We start from the raw sequence: 19,540 nt of genomic DNA on the forward strand, positions 1-19,540 counted from the left end.
TTAATCGTTATGCATCCCTACAATGTTTACAATTTTAACAAGCGCAAAGAAATATCACCTTATTTAGTTCCACCTTCTTTTAGAAAAAAAGAAAAGAGAGATACCGTACAACCTATTGCTTTAGGATCTTTCTTGCTGCTTGAGAGTATAGTAACAGTGCAGTATTGAAATAATGGGGAACCACCACTTTCCTCCCTCCTTGGACAAACTTTGATGATATCATGAAATCAGACAGTAGACAAGGGCTTTCTAGTAATAATCTTCAGTCAGTATCATTTGTGTATTGTACCGGTAGTCAGACTGAAACCTTCCCAGCAGTCTGTATTCAAATGCACCAGCATTATTTTAGTCATCTCAAAGCACAGTGAACTGTATTTAAAGGAAAACACCACCGTTTTTCAATAGTTTACTATGTTCTTACCTCAACTTAGATTAATTAATACATACCTATCTTTTTTAATGCATGCACTTTTAAACTTTGTACAGCGCATCATGAATGTGTTAGCATTAGCCTAGCCCCATTCATTCCTTAGGATCCAAACAGGGATGAATTTAGAAGCCACCAAACACTTCCATGTTTTCCCTATTTAAAGATTTACACATGAGTAAGTATACTCAAAATAAAACTTTTGTTTGGAGCCATAGGAATGAATGGGGCTAGGCTAAATGCTTACACATTCAAGAAGCGCTGTACAAAGATTAAAAGTGCACGCATTGAAAAATATATAGGTATGTATTAATTCATCTAAGCTGAGGTAAGAACATAGGAAATATTGAAAAACTGTGGTGTTTTTCTTTAAGGGTATGTTTTATATATTTAGTTAGATACTTGTTTCTAACTATTAATCTTAATTAGTAGCAGAATTAATTTATTTATCTTGTTTTGAGGTGCATAATGGGAAATGACATTTGTTCTTTGATCATGTCTATGAATTGATAGCTGGGAAATTTACATAAGGGTGGGCGAGAGAGAGAGACACAGAGAGAGAGAGATGTCTCTAGTAGTTCAAGCTAATCCCAGAGGAGAGGACCTTCTCTTCCATCTCTGCCATTATTTGATGTAATGAAAGGAGAAAGTGTGTAACAGCTAGATTGTTAATTAATTTACTCTAACAAGATGAAGATAAATGGAGCACACTGAAGGTTGACTAGGCAAAGGGGGCCCACTTAGCATTCCTGCTACCCTCGGCCCCTGCTCACACGCACTAACGGCCGTTTTCATACTAGTCAGCACACGAGGATTCAAATGACTAACTGCCTTCGCATCACTTTCAGAAACCCATTCAATTTTTACTCAAACTTTCAGATGCATTATGACCTAGATTTGAAAGATGGGGAGAATAAAATCTCTTAAGTTTTTAATGCGCTGCGATTCCAGCACTTCTGGTCTGCTGCTCATTTGCCATGCATGCAGATGATTAATTGATATTATTCTCTATGGTTAGTTATTTTGTTTATAGCCATCAGTCACCTCGATGACATTTCTGAGTTTGCTATACGAGCCTTATTTGTTTGACAGCTGAAGCGGAAAGTTTGAACTAGGGTTTGTGTATTTATTTTATGCTTTAATGTGGTAAACCGACATAAGCATTATGGATGACTGATCTTTTTGACTATATAGAAACTAGATAAATCTGTGTAAACACGCTGTCAGATCTTTATATGTCTAGCACACAGTGGCTACCTAAGCCTCCTGCACCCAAAAAGATGTTCTTCTGTGGCCCAGCCCCATTCACTGTCTGAATAGTAGTGGTCTAATGCGGATTGGTGGTTATTTAAGCGGTGAGAGAAAGAGGCCCAGACGCGCACAAAAAGATAAAGCGCATTTTTTTGTAAAGCCAGACAGTTGTCTTCCTCCAAGTCCCTTTTTTTCAAGCGAGGCAGCGTTCTATCAAGCTGCCAGACAATTCAGCATGGGCCCCGCATGGCAGAGCAGACCAATCACCGTGGCACCCATTCTCTGCACCTTTATTTTTCAAGTCACCAACAATAGGTTGTTGATTGTGTGGACAACACCAGCACAATTACCTTTTCTGTTGTGGTGGCAGTGCTGCGTTTTAATGTCCGCTCCTCGATAATAGAATCATTATTGTTATTCTTATAGCGGGGCCTTGGGAGAAGGAATAGCTGCTCCCGGTACGCCATTATTTTGCAAATGTTCGATTAGCTCATCATGAACTGTGCAGCAAGAATCACAGCTAATTAGACAGAGAGAGCGTCGCCGCTGGCCCCTCCAGCGCCTGAGTTAAAAGGTACCACTTGATAGGCCAATAATATAAAGAAAGGTGGTAAAAAGAGGGATTAGGGCCGTTGCCGTAGTAACTCCAGCTTCCATCTGCGAGACGAACAATGGGTTCCACCACCACCTTTGATTGAGAAATAGGAGCGACGAGCGAGCGCTGTGAAAGGACAAGACCCTTTTTAACAACAAAGTGGAATGCTGGCCTAATAGGCTCTTTGGGAAAAGTTGTTTGGTAAGACTGCCGGAGGGCAAAGGAGACGAGAGGTCACCTTGTAATCCAAGGACAGCAAAGGTTGATGTCTCTCTGAACAATAGCAGTTTGTATTGGGTGTCACGCTTGGACCTGAAGATTGGCTCTTCTCAAGACACCTTGAAAGGAGAGAGATAAAGGAAGAGGAGCAGAGGCAAGCATTGCAGTTTAGCAAGCACAAAAGTGCTGCACGGCAGAAACCTACGAAACTGAAAGTTTTTTACTTTATAATATATTATTATATATAATATTGCTTACATATCTAAAAAATTTTTTTTAAATATAGGCGGTTTCAGCAGTAACAACATAAACAAACGGCTTTCGTGGAACACACGTAACTTCCGGTAAACTCCGCTAATACACACCAAACGCAGGTTCAACGATTTGCACGAGTAGATAACATACAAAGTCAAGGCAAAGATGCGATCAGACGCGTCCTCGCGTGGGGCGATGCGAATGACGTGAAATGGATGGCGCGATTGTCGCTCAAACGCGCTATTCGCCTCAAACGCGCTATTCGCCTCAAACGCGCTATTCGCCTCAAACGCGCTATTCGCCTCGGACGCGCTATTCGCCTCGGACGCGCTATTCGCCTCGCGCGTGATATTCGCCTCAAACGTGCTGTCGCGCAAGTTGAAAGTATTTAACTCAAGTGGAAAATCAAGTGACGCGATGCTACACGTTTGGTGTGTACGTATCATAAGAATCAATAACAACAAAGTCCTTTTAACGTAGTTTATTAATATAACAAGCAAAATAAACAACATGTAGGTTACCTAGAAAACCAAAACATTTGTTATTTTAAGTATTTGTTCAAGAGTTCACTTTAGCAACTAGTCAGACCATTAAACAAACTGAGACCGGAAGTTAAGTTCTGCTCAGACGTGTAATCGCGTCACTGCACGTGCGGCACCTGAAACAGTCTATAGAGATTCAATAAAATAAGCTTAATCTCAAAAATTTGCAATTGTCTATAATAACATCATTATTCATTCTTCCAAACCCTTTCATGTCCTTCAAAAACATTTGTCATGCAGTTAAAGTGAACAAAGAGCCATTAGAGCGTTTTGTCAGGGACAATATGTTTATGATCTACAACGTCTGTCCCTCCGTGTCCCTCCATTTTATATCCCCTATTAGCAGTGGAATATATCTGCTCACATTAACCTAATTTATGGTTAGGGCCGCTGTAACAGCAGCACAGGTTAATGAATTTGGCATTACTGAGTAACTGTTATTGAGGGCTGAGGAGGAGCAAATGGGAGATATTGTAAAGCTCTCTGCTTTGCATGAAGACGGGTGAGAGGGGGACAGGAATGGGAGTTATCTGAACCTATCATGTAACTCCTCCACCCACCTGGAGAACAATTGTGTGAATATTTTGTTTTCTCTTTGGTTGTTTCTGGAAGCCTGACTCAGCTAAATATCTGAATTGAATTTTGATATCAAACTGTCTCAATGTGATACAGTACACAGGTGTTAAATGCTTTTTCCATAACTGACCTTTTCCTCCTCTCATACTTTTTTTTTAAAGCTAAATAAAAAATGGATTTTTTTTGGTTCAAATGATGTTCTGGTATAGCTCAGGAAACTTATCTCAGGGTTTTTAGTTATTTCATGCAACAACTGACTCAGATGTTCCTCATAAATATACAGTTTTAAGAGTTACAATAAAGAATCAGCTGAGACAAAGTCAGATAAAAACTCAGATTTACTATTTATTTTCCATTTAATCTTAGTGTTCTCAAGAAAAACATATTGCGATTTACTCCAAGGCACCTGATTTCGGGTTTTCTTTTATGGTTCCTCCAAAATGAGCAAATAAAAAGTTACAACAGCTCACAGAGGAGATTTGCTTGCACCTTTTTTATTTGTATTTTTTTACTGTCAAAAGCCGGTGTTTGCACTTATGTTAGTAGATGTCTTCCAAAGCAGGCACTCTTAAAACAAATTTTGTTTTTGTCATGAATATAGTCATAGATGCTGAAATGGTGTGAAGAATAAATAAATAAATAAAGAAAAGGTTTTTCTCATGCTGCGTTTACACCAACCACGGTAGAGGCGGCAAGCGCGAGTGATTTCAATGTTAAGTCAATGTGAAGACGCGTTGACGCGCGTTTAAAGGTCCCGTCAAAAATCCGTCAAAGTTCAAATGTTTCAACTCGGGCGTCAGACGCAAATTCACATCAAACGCGAAATGCACAAAAAGCACCATTCGCGCGTACCACGGCGTACGCTCAATTCGCGGCATTCGCGCGAACTAGACGCGTGCATGAGGCGGGAATGCATCTTCCGCGCTGCGCTAAATGCCTCATCCGCGCTGCGGTACGCGCAAATGGTGCTTTTTGTGCATTTTGCGTTTGACGTGTTTGGCTTGATATTGTCCGTGAGCAGTCACCCGGAGCTATACGACACAATTTCTTATTTCTATAGAGACAGGAATTAAAAGGACCTCACTTGGAAGAGTGTCAGTGAGGACATTGGGCAACCTAGTAAGTTGTAAATACACATTTCACTTTTGAGTCACGTGACGTTTATCGACCTGCGCCCTTTATTTTCCCCCTATAGTAAGGTGACGAATACAAACCGGTAACTCTCTCGATAAATGCACTATCATCATCAGCCATCCTGCAAGCAGACAACCGCATAGCACTTGTCCCTCCCACAAGATGCGGATTTTGCCTCTGACGCGCGTCAAATGCTTGCTTTTTCCACGGCATCTACTTCGCTCTAAAAGAGCGAATGCATTCAAACTGTTCAAGGGGCAAACTAGGCGCGGTATACGCGATTTTGACGACTGAAATGCTGTTGGTGTAAACGTAGCATTAGACGTTCACTCTCAAGTGCTCTCATTCACTAAGCATGCGTACGCACAAATTTGTTCGTAAAATGTGCGTACGAACGTTTTAACTTACAAATCATTATTTAACAAAAACTTTCATACTAAATTTTACAATTTAGACCACACGTACGCAATAATCATGATAAAAAATATATATATATATAAAATATATAACACAGATATATTTTAGGGTTCTTTTTTCCTGCAAACATTTAGAAGAAATTTTAGTATGAACGTTTTTGTTGAATCGTGATTTCTAAGTTAAAACGTCTGTACGCACGTTACGAACAAATTTGTGTGTATGCATGCTTAGTAAATGAGACCCAATGACCTGTATGGCACTCAACACATCTAAGGAGAAATGCCCTGTGATGCCCTTAAACTTCACTCCTCTCTCCCTCTTTTTCCCTCCATCAGCATCTTTTATTCCTCTCCTCTGCTTTCAAGCCACAAGTACTTCCGTCCTCTCCGCCTTGACACAGTTGTGCATGGCTCACCAACCCTTTCAATTTAGATTTCAATTATCATGTTAGTTTTGTGATTAGGCTTGTGTCCTCCAGGAATCAAACCTCTTTCTCTCGCTTCCCCTCTGCAATCAGATTGGATCTGATGAATTGCGCCTGTAATTACGGAAGTTATTGAATATGCAGATCGCTGATGACTAGCAGTGTATCTGTTCATAGTGCATTAACTCTAACTGTATCAAACAAGAGGCTCGTTCAAGACCCACTCAAGTAATGAGAGAGGCCCACTGGATGCCATTAGCTGTAAATAATAGTAAGCTCGAAAAGGGTGAACTCAATTAAGACCTGCACAGTCCCGTTACGCTGCTTTTGTTTCATTCCCTGAGTGACTACGTCTGCATGCATGTGCGTTATAAGTAAATGGACTGCATTTATATAGCGCTTTTATAAGGATGTGCAAAACTGCATATTTTCAAAATTGACTAGTTGGCGGGTTGCCTAAACATATAGTCAAATAATCAGCACTAAGCAAGTTCTGTACAATTACATTGGTTCCCGTTAAGAATTGAGCCAGTTTTGACGTCACCAGAGTGCCATATGATCTATTCTAGTGCTTTATATGAAGGAGTTTTCCCATCTGTGCCCACATCATCTATTGAAGCATTATGATCAGTGGCGTCTTCGTAAACACGCTAAATGCTGGGAGTTGTGCTTAACGTGAGGTATTTTCCTTACGCAGCTGCCCTGACCACCCTGCTTACAGGGACCATGATGCAAACCCAGATTGGGTGTTGGTAAGGCAAAGAAATAAAGTGGGAAAATTTGCTCAGAGCTTAAAGTGAGTGCTTGAACATTGTTGCCTGTCAAGCTTGCCTAAATCTTGGCCTCTGGGTCCACTACACAATCCCTCACATACACATAAACACACCTCCTGTCCGCCAGCGAATGTTGAGCCGCTCTCCCAACAGTTTAATAGGAAGGGTTGTAGAGAGTTCTGTAATCTACACTTGACTCCGGAGCTCATAATGTGACATACCACATATCAGAGAAAGCAGGAGACAGACAGATGCCCACTAACTGGCAAAGAGATACTTGGAGCCTTAAAAGTGGAGGGCCTTGGGAAGTGGTAGCATTAAATTACTCAACTTGTCAGTCAGAAACTTAAAAAAAAATATTTTCCCCCCAAGCCAAATCAGTTGGAGTTATAGCTGCTGAAGTTGAATGTTAAATTGTTCAAATTCAAATTATGTTATTATTTACTTAAAGATGACATCTTGAAAATGTGACTTTTTTCAACCCAGTAACTTAGTTTTGGTAAACCATTCTCTGCAAATATAGCTCATTGAATTTTGGCTCTCCTTGTGATGTCAGAAGGGGATAATACCGCCCCTTAATCTGCACTATCCAACCACAACACTGCTATTTAGTTCAGAGATCAGCTCATTTGCATTTAAAAGGACACACCAAAAACGGCACATTTCTGCACACACCTACAAAGAGGCAATTTTAACGTGCTGTAATAAATGATCTATATGGCATTTTGAGCTAAAACTTCACATATGTACTCTGGGGACACAATCGATTTATTTTACATCTTTTTACAAAATATTTGTGAAATGTCTCTTTAAGTATTATAAAAAGCAGTATACATTTTTTTCCCATGGAACACAAAGCGGTATTTCGGAATAGCCCGAGGCCGGAATTTTATAGCGAAGTTTTTTGATGAATTTACGACATTTAGCACTTTTTGCATTTGAGCTTGCCACATGTTTTATCAGCGTTGTGTGAGCTGCTATTTAAACTCTTTCCCTCTTGTATCTCTCAAATGTAATTCTTTGCATGTATATTCAAATGTAATCTCCCAACTATTGGGAGCCTAAAGTATTAAAGGCTAATCCTTTCTTTAAAATAATTAAGACCTTTTAAAGCATGTAAGCATTTTATTTAAGCGCTTTACTCTTGTTTCTGGGCTTGCTTTATTTCTGACGTCTAATAGAAACACCCAAGAACCTCAACCCGAGGGGGTCGCTCTTATCAAGAAGCGGTTACGATGCTTTGAATACATGGATGCCTCTAGCATTACACCATTACAGTCAAATGAGCTTAAATGGCTCACACAATCGCACTAGAATAAAACAAAACAGTCTATGAAGTGGGCCTGACTTATTTATTATCTTCCCAGAAACGACTCCTGGCGGGAACGTTTTCTGGCACACAATAGCGCACATACACATGCTTAAATTGTACGTGGCTAAATGGCCCGCTGTTAAATATTTACCCTAAAACTGTCTCCATTTGCTGTGGAGGTGACATCAGAATAAAACAGAAGGAGCATCTGCAGCATTATGCTTTCATAAAACGCGTTGTTTGTCGCCTTTAAAATGCGGCACTTATATAAATAATGCAGCTCTCGATTTCGAGAGGAAACACTTAGAAGTTGAATTCATAAAAAATAAATCCCAAAGTTTGTTTTTTCCTCAATGATGATGAGAGGAACAGTTAGAAAGTTAAGTGCCGGCGAAAGAAATGAAACAGGCTCATCAGGCACAATGCTAAATTGTTTAGTTGCAGTGTCGGCGAGGGAAAAGACGCTCTTTATTTTTCTTTGTAACTATGGGGTCTATAATTAGTGTTCATTTCACGAGGTTCCTGCTTTAAATGTGTATTAATGTAATGACTGGGGACGTGTTTGTTTTTTAGCGCATAAGTGTAAAGGCATAATATCACCTCCATTCTTGACGAGTGCTCTAATAACTGCAGTGGATTAACTTATGACCCTGTTTAGGGCACAAAGCTCATGGCACTCGGCTCGGACCGAACTCGCTGTAGTTAAGATTCAAAGAGGCTTTAGCGCCTGCAGTCTGCTTCAATGTATGTTATTAGGTTAATAGGATTGCACTTGTTTACACCAACTGTTAGCTTAAGTTGAGGTCAAAGAGATGGCTTAAACTTGTGTAATTGGCTTATTAAGAGGTTTCAAATAGCAATGTAGTGGAGAGGTTACACGCTGACGCTGGGGTGCCACACGTTGTCGGACGGTGTGGGCTGGCTGCGTGCTCTCTGTTTTTTAGCTCCTGATAACATGGGGATTGCGAAAAATGACCTTTGTCAGGGGCTTGCTATTGTTTGCAGATTGGTTGCACACCCGGCGGGCTGTGAAACGCACATCTGCTACCTCGCACTTTGAAATGGGGTGAGGAGGAGAGAGATGGAGATATAAAGGGGAGGAGTGGGAAGAGCCGTGCCACACGTTCCACACTGCCACAATACCTATCCGCTTATCAAATATTTGTCTGGCCTTCGCTACCTATTTACCTTCCCTCTGTTTGCTTTGCTTATTTAAGAGTGTCCCTGCCAGATACAATGTTGCCAAAGACTAGATCCTAGTTTCTTTTTCCAAGACTATTCACCTTTTTGTTGTCAGAGGGCACATGGAGACATGATTTGCTTTTGTCTTTTGCTATATACTGTACTGTAGTTGGCTTTCAGTTTTATGTTTAAGCACACTCAAAACATTTTACACATCGCCGTGTTCTCGTAAATATGTTAGCTTTCCCGTTCGCTGTGCATTTGATGACAAACAGAAGCTGTGTTAATTTGCTCACTGCTCACTTCCCACAACCCCTCAGCTCAAAATGTGTATTTGTTTAATGTGTTTTTGATTGATTCAGGGATGATGATCCATACGCTCAGTATTGAGTACGCACACACTTGCGTACGGGCACACAAAAGGCCTCTTTGTGCTGCTGGCAGGGCTTGCCATTTTTAGGGAGCACGGTTGAGATTACACGATTATTTCACGAGGGGCCCGAGCCAGTCGTGGAGCCCGGCCCTGGCCGCATGGCGCGGGATGGCTGTGGTGACAGCAAACCACAACAGAGGCTGAATTTGGCCTGCATGGGAACCGAAAAGCAATGGACGGCAGCCAGAGACAGATACACACAACCCTTGTCGCAAACTTGTGGTTTTTTAAAAGAAAGCAATTAAGTTAATGATTTCATTCTGAAAGCCGTCACGATGCGTACGCCTGCCTGTGCCAGGAATAGAGCGAGGAAAAAACTGAGAAAGAGAGTGATGCGAAGACGAAGGTGTTTTGATCGCTTGCGGATGCTGCGCAGATCTAGGTGGACCTTCGTAATGCTGAGGCTGAGGAAGCCTGTCACTGACCAAACAGGGAATTTCCTCTCCAGTCAGACATTATTCCAGTTTATTGCGAACATTTTTAAGACACTAACACGCTTTTTCTCTTAAAAAATGAGAATGAGCGCAGAGCTGAAAAGCGAGCAGTCGGACATACGGTTTAATAGCAGGACGGGTGAGACATTTTCTGTATCAGTCAGCGGCTAATCCAGTAATGTGCCCGCTTTCTGGCCTGTTCAACCATGCTTGTCAGCTCCTGGTTTTATTAGGCTCTTTCATATTCACTTTAGCGTTTTTTCCTCGCGCTGCTCTGTGGGCTGCTTCTTTTTAGCATTGCTAAAACACCAACCCTTCATGTACTCCCTGAGCCAGATTTTCGCGCCAATTACACAGATCGATGGACGGACCCACACTCTCATCGTCTCGTCTGCCCTCCTCTTTTTTTTTTGTATCGGCTGTCAGTCATGTGGGGAACTTCTAACCACCTCCTGACAGACATGAGTGCCAGCCGTTCGTTTAGCGGGGTGTTTTTATCCAGCCCCCTTCGTCCGACCTGTCACCCTGGCCACACGCTGTTGCCCATGCTTTTTTTAACGCCGAACGGGGGCGAATGAATTAGTTTAAATCGGCAATCAATGTCACTTGGCCCGACATAATAAGGCTTAATCGTAGATCTCGGGAGTCGTGTCCCGGCTGACCTTTGTGATTCGTCAGCCATCTTTGCATGGCCTCATCCGGGTGGAGCGAGTGAACTTCCCCTGTTTTGATTTTCCGAGTGACGTGTCTCATGAATTGTGGTTTCTCTCGCAATGCTCATCCCTTTCCATTTAAAGAGTTTTTTTCTTCCTTTACACATGCAAGAGGAAAAAAACAGTTTGTCACCCAGAGAGAGAGAGAGAGAGAGAGAGAACACTGCTTGCGGTGTCCAGAGAAACCAGGGCAGTTTAGGTTGTTGTCCTCGGAAGAAAGAAAAAGGCGAGAAAAAGAATTAAATAAAAATACTTCCAGAAAATCAGGGGCGGAGCTAGCCGTAACCAATGAGCTGTTTGTTGTCCACTCGGAATAGCGCAGCTCAATCTAAGCAGCGTCGAAGGTAATTTCCTTAGTTTCCTTCCCCCACCGAAATTCTATTTATGAGATGAGAATGAAAGGGAACAAAACAGCTTTTCTTTTAAGACGCTGCAAATTTTCCTATTTGGTTGACTAGCAACTGGTGAAAAACGCTTCCTATTTTTGGAAAAGAAAGGAATTGGGGGACAGTGGCTGGAGAGAACAGGGCACTGTGTGCCGGCATTCCAGATGTCCGAGCGGCAGTTGTACCAGCCCAAGTTTTTCTGGGCATTGATTGCCAGTGATGACCTCATGAGCTCCAGGCTGTAGACTGTAAGCATACAGTTCTCACTGACACGGGTTTGAATAGCCCTCAGCCTTTCATGCATCCATTCATTCTCTGCAGTCCTCTGGCGGCAAAATTACTCCCTCATAATTAGCCATTGTCCCCTTTTTGGCTAGTTCGAAAAAAGGTTTTTTTTTGGTTGTCACTTACTTTTTTGTGTCTTTATTCTTTTTTAATCTTTCATCTTTTCAAATATGTTTACTGTGTTGTCTATAGTCGTGCTTCTTCTTTCCTTAATGGTCTCACTTTATTTTCTCCGTCTCTCTTTCGTAACAGTTGACTGTGGGAGATTTTACACTCGATTTCTTGACACTTTTGCTATAAAGTCCAGCGCTCTGAAAAAAAACTATCTTTATAAATGACAGAGGGGACCTGTCCCTGAATGGTGCTTTGTTTACTGTTTTTCCAAAAAGGGGCCCCCACTATATTTCATCTGTCAGAGTTGCTTTTCTTTCCCCCAACAATGCTTGATTGTTTCCACAAAGAGAGAGAGAGAGAGTGAGAGAGGAAAAGGGAGAAAGAAACAGAAAGAAAGAAAGAAAGAAAGAAAAAAGAATTCAGGTTCCACAGACAGGAGAATTCTCTATTATATTTTCCTGCCAAATACTGATCTCTGTTTTCCTTCCCCTGCACTCACAAAGGGATCATAACTTACTGTCAACTGTGAGGGAAACCACAAAGCTCCACTGTTGCTCAGCAAATAGGCTGTGTTGCTCGATGCCTTCACTGGCTGTAAAGTTTGTTAAACTGTAGCACTTCGGGAACTGTAAGGCCACGAACTTCTGAGACAGAGATCCGCGTTAAACCTTATTCCGGCTGCACGGGGACCCGACGGAGACACGCTGGGAACGAGACTGCGTGTGTGAGCGGAGGAGCATACTGTAACAGCTGCTCCGCCGGTCGTGCCGTTCTGCGTGCGTCTGTGTGTCAGCGGAGCCGTTGGATGTGTTGGGTTTTCTGCGAGCTTGTGCATGAGAAATTGGGGAAGGATTTGGGGAGGTGTGATGCCATCCAGTTCTGAAATGATGTTTGAGGAACACAGAAGATCACAGAGGGACAATATGTGAGTGTAAACTGACCCGATACGCACTCATTCACACACCATTGAGGACCGTGCACAGAGTTTGTTAATATGCTTGTGGAAGTGACCATCTGTGTGTTAGATGTGAAATGTTTTCTTTAATTTCTCAGAAGTTTGAATGCGAAATAATTACAGTCTATGCAGTATGAAAAGATCCTCCTTTTAAAGTTAGATTTAAGTGTTACCGAGCAGCAGATAAAATGTCTGTGTGAATGTTAAACTGTTCTAACTTGAGTTCTGAAGGGTTGGAGGTCGATATTCGTAGAGTGCAATTAAACTAATTATTTGAGATTTAAATTCTTTCAGGCAAACTCTTCAAATGGGTTTTAAGAGTGCAGGTATTACTCAGACTATTAAATGTCTAACATTTATTTATACTGTAGAAAACTGTACATAAGATCTTATTAAACAGAATGTGTTAGCTCATGACAAGTATAGCAATTAAAAATGTCAGCATATCAGCATTCTGCATTTTATTTTTGTTATTATTATGAGTAGTCGTAGTAGTAGTAGTAGTAGAAGTAGTAAATAATAATAATAAAAATAATAATAATACATACATTATAATAAAACATAATAACAATAATAAAAGTTAATATTATACAATATATTTTTTTTATATTATTGTTGGTTTGTTGTTTTTGTTAGCATAATATTAATACAAACTTGTAACTCAATAAAGGTAACTAAGAACAATCATAACAATACCTTGTATATCAGTTGCTTCATGTAGATGGGGACTATACAGTAATAGAAAAAATGCCTTTATATGAAGTTCCAGTGAAGTGCATACAAACAGATCAAATATGGAACTGCTTTCCGACTATCTTCTTGCACTTCCTAAACATTAGATCAGACAGGGAATGTTTTTTTCTTCATGCATGGTTAGGTTGCACAGGCACAATGGAAGGTGATAATTTGAAGGTGCTAAACAGCTACATCGGGGATGATAATTTCCAACACAGGTTTTTCGCAGGTAACAGAGGGTTGATTATAGGAGGTGAAGACCCTGCAAATCTGTGCTGTGTCACCTGTGTGATTTACTGACAGAGATACAGTCACACAAACTCATCTGACTTGGTTTAATGCTCTCCACTATTTTATGGACAGAATTCTCTGCTGTAAAGTTTATTATTGATGAATGAAATTTATATCTTTATTTTTACGCTTTAAAATTGTTCCCAAAATATATAAATAAGTATTAATAAGTATTAGCCCTTAGTAATTGTATGTTTGTTAACCATTAAGACTGCAACAGGTGCTGTTGTTAAAAATGTACAGAAAATAAATCAATATTTAGAAGTTAGAAGAGCTTCTTAAATTATTTGCTTGTTTTATATATTTTTTCACTTCAGTCGTGTTTGCTCATTTATAACTTAAAATCTGTTTATACACCACATTTATGAATACAGACATAATTCATAAAAACATACTGTATAATTAACCCTGCCGCATTTACTCTCGTTGTTTCCGTTCAGGCGAAACTCTTTTCGTTCACTTAAAATACTCATTTTAAAAATAATTTCTTTTTATTATATTTTTTCCTCTTTGAGAGTTTTACGCTGTAACATTTAGCTTCTTGACTTACTTGTTATTATAAGTTAAAGTGTGTGTGAGTTTTCATGAGTGTGAATGCGCACGTATGTGTGCCGTTACCCGTGGAAACTTGAAGCTTTGTCATAAAGCAGCTTTTGCCATTTTCAGCTCACCCATCGTTAGCTGCCTTAACAATGCCCCCCTTGTTTTAGCCACTTTTATTTGATTATTTCGCTTCATACAGGTCTGGGTGGTGGCGCTGGAGAGAAAACTGGCCTTCTAATATTTCCTTTCAGGAGTGACTGGTGATTTAGGGGGTCTGCTGTGCCTGTGGTTTTTTTTTTGTGGGGGGGTATGGGGTGACAGTGGGTCAGGGCAGGAGTGACACCATAGCTCAGGAGTTACTTATCACCATTGTCTATAAAAGGGCAACAGAAAGACATGGCAGAGACAGAGGAGCGGGGGGCTTCGAACTATTGAGAAGGGACGAAAGTGGATATCCCAAGACACATGGCCCCCGGTCATGAGACCCCCTGAGGAACACCAGCGCGGGGTGTTTTTTGTGTGTGTTCGGGTGGGTGGGGTAACATCTTGTTATGGCACCGAGCAATTAAATAGAGGTCTGTGCGCGATGAAACATTAGCAGTGGCAACAATTCATGAGTCGAAGCATTCCGGGCTACATGAGAACTCACGGCGAGAACTTAACTCCTAATCCTCATAAACGTATTGCAATATTGTCAGCTATATATGGGGCCTTTCTCTCCCCTCGCTCTCTCTCTATCTCTTACTGGAAAAGACAAGCTATGCTGCCATACGCTTATTGATTGGTTTGGTTTGTTAGCTGTCCATTGTTATTGTGTAATCGGGCCTGGGCTGTAGAGGGCTGACAGGAATTCATATGAGGCCACTCTGGCTTAGTTGATATATTCTCTGCTTAATATGCACAGAGAGCAATGAATCAGATATATTTACTGTAGAAACAGATTGAATTATTAATAGGAATAAAAGGAAGCGATACGTTGGCTCACAGGACAGTTTCGTTACGCGTTAAGCGCGTAAAACAAAATTTAATTTGATGAAATATGACGGCCGTATCTCACGCAGGAGTTATTTTATACATTGCTCCTCCTCTGTAATACACCGAACACACTCTTGTTTTATGGCTCGTAGGGAGGAATTAAATGATTTTGAAGTGTGTTTTAAGGAAAACCCATCTAGGAATCAAGCCCTCCTTAATGTACTCCAACTAAACGACATCCATATTGTTCCATTTTCCAGTGTCGCTATAGCTGTGGGTGCAGATTAGCCGGGTGGTATGCCGAGGGGCCTGGGGTTGGCTGGGGGGATTGTTATGGTTGGGGGGAACGGTGCATGAACCCATTCCCAGTTCTCTGCACTCTATGCTGGCTGTGCACACAAGCTGAGACGCCCTCCAAGCTCTCCTAATGAATTATTAACTCCAACTGACAAATACTGTTACGGGGCCCTGGCTCAGATCTGTTGCGTTTTCGAATAAAATTGCTGTAGACACATGTTACAAGAGGATGGAGTCAGCCTCTCTCTCTCGCGCGCTATCATGCCTCAGCAGTTTGACTGATGGCTAGAGACTTGTGGGGAAGGCCTGAGAGACTGAATATTTTAGAGGTAAAATAATACCACTTGATTTACTATGTAATACAAAAGAAGTGCTTTGTTTCGCTTGCACTCCATTGAAGATATAGGTGGGGGTTGTTGTGCTGGAAGCTCCGGCTCTTTGGATCCATGAATAAAAAATAGGAGCAGAATCGCAGATGTCTCCCTTGTAGCGCATCTCCTCGCGTTCTTCTCCTCCTGCCGCGCCGGGGCCCGCGTACCCCTTCCGTTCTGCGCTCTGAACTTTGCTCTTAATTTTGATTTTCAATTAGCGCTGTACAATTTCGGAGAGATCACTTTCTGTTTGATATAATTACAGGAAACAATTTATTGGCTGATTAAAATTGAGGTCTCAGTCTTGCTAAAGAAAATAGGGGCGAGGAACGGTCTGGGTCTCTGGTGCCTTCCCCTGCGCTTACTAACAGATTTAGCGTGTTTGCACAGCTGCGGTAGCCTGCTTGATTAACTTCCATTGACTTCCATTGACTTCCATTGTCCGCCGTCTCCAAACTGATCTAAGACCTCTTGGATGTATTTGAATTTTGGGTAAGCATCGTAAAATTGCCGTGCTACATCAAGGGCGTTACAATTATAATAACGACCAGTGTGAGACAATTTGGGCCTTTTTTCGAGCTCACTTACCAAACTACATTAAACAATTCATATTGAGAGTGTAAGCTGGCTTAAGTGCTCAGCCATGTGTGCAAATTGATGGCACGTCTTCAAATGAAGTACTCATACTTTAAAGAGCCCGAGAGCAATTGGGCCTGACAGCCCGTTGCAAGCCACACATCCCTCATGAGCAGGAGTGTACGGCCGCCGCGCGCACGTGAACAGATTAACTCACAGTTTGGTGTTAAAATAATCTCTCTCTGTGTCAAATTTGTTTTCGTCCCACGATGAGCCCCATGCTGAAAAACTTGGCAGGGTTGGGACGTGGAGTTCTGGAGGCACCTCGGGAAGCCTTCATTACCCAGCCTGCCTCTCTCGCATCTCCCGGCAGTCTCGGTGTGCGGTAGAAGGACGTTTGCTCACCTGCAGCCCTTGACCTAGAATGTCCATGCCCTTTGTCCACGCTAATGCGGCTAGCAGCAGCGTTTTGGCTTCCTTCGCCGCAGTATTTCTGCTATGGACTCTTGGTGCAGACTCCATGGTGACTTCAGATTCAGACAATGGGTAACACCCGTCTGCTCAGAAGATGGCCATATGTCATTGCATATAATATTTTTCAGTGCTGCATATCTAGTCATAAACAGGGTTCCCACGGGTCCTTGAAATCCTTGAAAGTTTGTGAATCTGGGGGAAAAAATTCAAGGCCCTGGGAAGTTTTTGAAAATATACATACTGTAGATACAGGTCATTGAATGTGCTTGAATCTATTTTATGCAAGAAGTGTTCTGGAAAAAAATCCATATTTTTCCCTTTGTAGTGTAGGATAATATCATAAAATTCTAGACTTTTTAAGCACACATGCTAAACTGTTCGCTTTAAATGTTTATATATTCTGTATGCGAATGTTATTTTACACCAAAATGCTTTTTTGCATAGTTCTGTTTGACACATGAAAATGTCTCGGGTTACGTATGTAACTGTTGTTCCCTGAGAAGGGAACGAGACGCTGCGTCTACCTTGCCATACTTTCTGCGTCCCTGTAACGCCGTCTTTGGCAATATTTCAGATAGCGATATAGTATACTTACTGGCTCCCGTGTCACCCTGTCTTTGTTGTTAAGCCTCATCATTGGTTGAATTAGATATACACATTCAGGCGCACTTACCCCTGGAGGCGTCTCCAAAGTGTCACCGCAGTGACGCAGCGCAAGTTCCCTTCAAAAGGGTACTGTAACAATGTATCTTAAAAGGTAACACGATGTAACCTTGCTCTCACTTGAAATGTGTCCCCACATTAAGTCCTTGAATTTGAGGGTATTGGACCTGGAAAATCCTTGAAAGGTCCTTGAATTTGAAGTTAACTAAGGTGTGGGAACCCTGCATAAAGCAGACAATGCAAAGGCGAGTAGAAATTCAATAATTGTTATATAAACACAAATGACCTGTTGCTTTATGTTTTTCTTTTCTTTTTGTCCCTGCCATGTTGTGTTTTCTTGTAATTCCATTCATTTGTATATTTGTTTTTTTACTGCCTGGTTTGAATCTTATCCACTTTTTAAATAAAGTTCATTTTACTGGAGAAACGCTCAGATTTACTCATTCTTGAGCGTTGAATGGAACGTCGCAATAATTTTTTTTGCAAGTTACTTTTCTCCAACCGCAATCACGGTCTTTTCCAATGAATCCTTACAATTGCAAAAGCAGAACAGCGCAACTTACAATTACACATGACTTTGACAAAATGAAGAAAAATAGCACATTAGGACATTTATGGACTTTATATAAATGTAATGATTGAGATCCCGTTAAATGTCAGCTTCTGAACGTTACAGCTCTTTTTGTGGTCGGTTTAATGAGAGCGTGTTATATGGTATGGTAACCCTCTTAGCGCGGTAATCAGGCACAGGGCGGGAGAGATCGGGTCTGCCTCAGGCAGCTCTCCAGTGGTAGCTCAGTACATCCATTTACATTAAACAAAGGATTAAGAAGGACCCCAGTGCCTGCGTTTCTCCTGTGCCGCCGAGGCAGCACAGAGCAAAGAGCCATTGATAGGATCTCCCCTGCTCTGATACCGGTCCAATCTTGGAGTTAGACAGTGCGCGGAGACTCAGAACGGCAGCCAAGTTCATATATTTGATGTGATGTGAAAGCCGAAGCTGGTGTGAGTGAAATTAAATGTGGTGGTGATACAGAGGAAATAAAACATTAGGGTTCTATAACTGATCTCCAGCACTTCCTGTCTGAGATCTGAAATGACTTTGACACTTTATCTCTGGACTTTATATGATATTTATGTGTTGCTTGGCTGAATCCATCTAAGTATAAGTCTCTTTATTTCTCTCTCTCAGCAGAATCATGTCTTCCAAGCAAGCCACCTCTCCGTTCACCACGACCCCTGACGGAGGTGAGGATGGAGTGAATCAGGAGCGCATGTCCTGGGAAAAAGAGGAGAACTTAGAGTCGCTGGCTGCTCCTCAGTTGCATCTGATCCACAACAAACCTCCTCCGGAGGAGCTACCGCCAATCAGCAGCAGCGTGCCGCCCGAATCCGACTGGGACAGTCTGCTGTCGGCCCAGCAGCGCATGGTGAGAGCCTTGCACAGTAGCGCTGCCAGCGATGTGCTCATTTAACTTTTCATTTAAGCTCATTTATGTGTGCTAACACAGGATATGTGTCGTTTTTAACTTTCTAATGAGTTGTAGATGAAAGGTCACATTATTAAAAATATTTGGCAGGGTTTAAAAAAATGAGAACTGTCTGGTCTGATGATTCGTCTACAACTTTAGCGGTCTACAGATATTTTCCGACGGTGATCCTTTTACATCACAGCCTTAAAATACAAAAATCCTTTCATGCGATTGGTGAAGTGAGTAAAACTCCAGAAATATGCCACTGTGTATTCTTTAAAAAAAACACACAAGCTCTGTACTCCCGCCGAGAAGAATACACATCCCAAGGACACAACCAGAACAGAGCATGCCTCTCTGGAACACTTTTGAACGAAGACTTTGCGATTTGCCAAGCACTTGGCTTTGAAGTCTAAGCCCCCACAAGTGCCTGGAGATCCCTCACACTGTAAAAGTGCAGGAGAACAACGTATTGAATTTCATTTCACGTCAGAGCGATTTTATGAATCTATAAATAGACAGACAATGAAAAAAGTAAAAACGGGAGTGGGAACTTGCGGGAACAACTCCGTTTCGCTTACAAACACACACACTCCCCCGATTCTCAGCGGTGGTCTCTCCAGACCATGAGGCAAAGGGCCCAGACGCAAGACTGACAGCCACTTATTGTTCAATGCTTGTAAAAGGGAATTCTCCATTAACCCTCGCTCTGCTGC

General features: G+C 41.6%; 1 protein-coding gene across 13 annotated transcripts in view; it reads left to right on the top strand.

Moving 5' to 3' along the window:
* Nucleotides 1–19,540, top strand: part of sox6 (SRY-box transcription factor 6) — a 179,372-nt gene that overhangs the window by 40,072 nt on the left and 119,760 nt on the right. For 7 of the 13 annotated variants that reach the window (XM_073858798.1, XM_073858797.1, XM_073858801.1 and 4 more), the window contains one exon: nt 18,545–18,777. In XM_073858798.1, the coding sequence (XP_073714899.1) occupies nt 18,545–18,777 (233 nt within the window). Of the gene's footprint in view, nt 1–12,075; nt 12,398–18,544; nt 18,778–19,540 lie in introns of those variants that run through there. The other 6 variants (XM_073858800.1, XM_073858802.1, XM_073858804.1 and 3 more) reach the window with 5 other exon arrangements.

The sequence above is a fragment of the Misgurnus anguillicaudatus genome, chromosome 21 (genome assembly GCF_027580225.2).
Source record: "Misgurnus anguillicaudatus chromosome 21, ASM2758022v2, whole genome shotgun sequence".
Classification (NCBI taxonomy): Eukaryota; Metazoa; Chordata; class Actinopteri; order Cypriniformes; family Cobitidae; genus Misgurnus; species Misgurnus anguillicaudatus.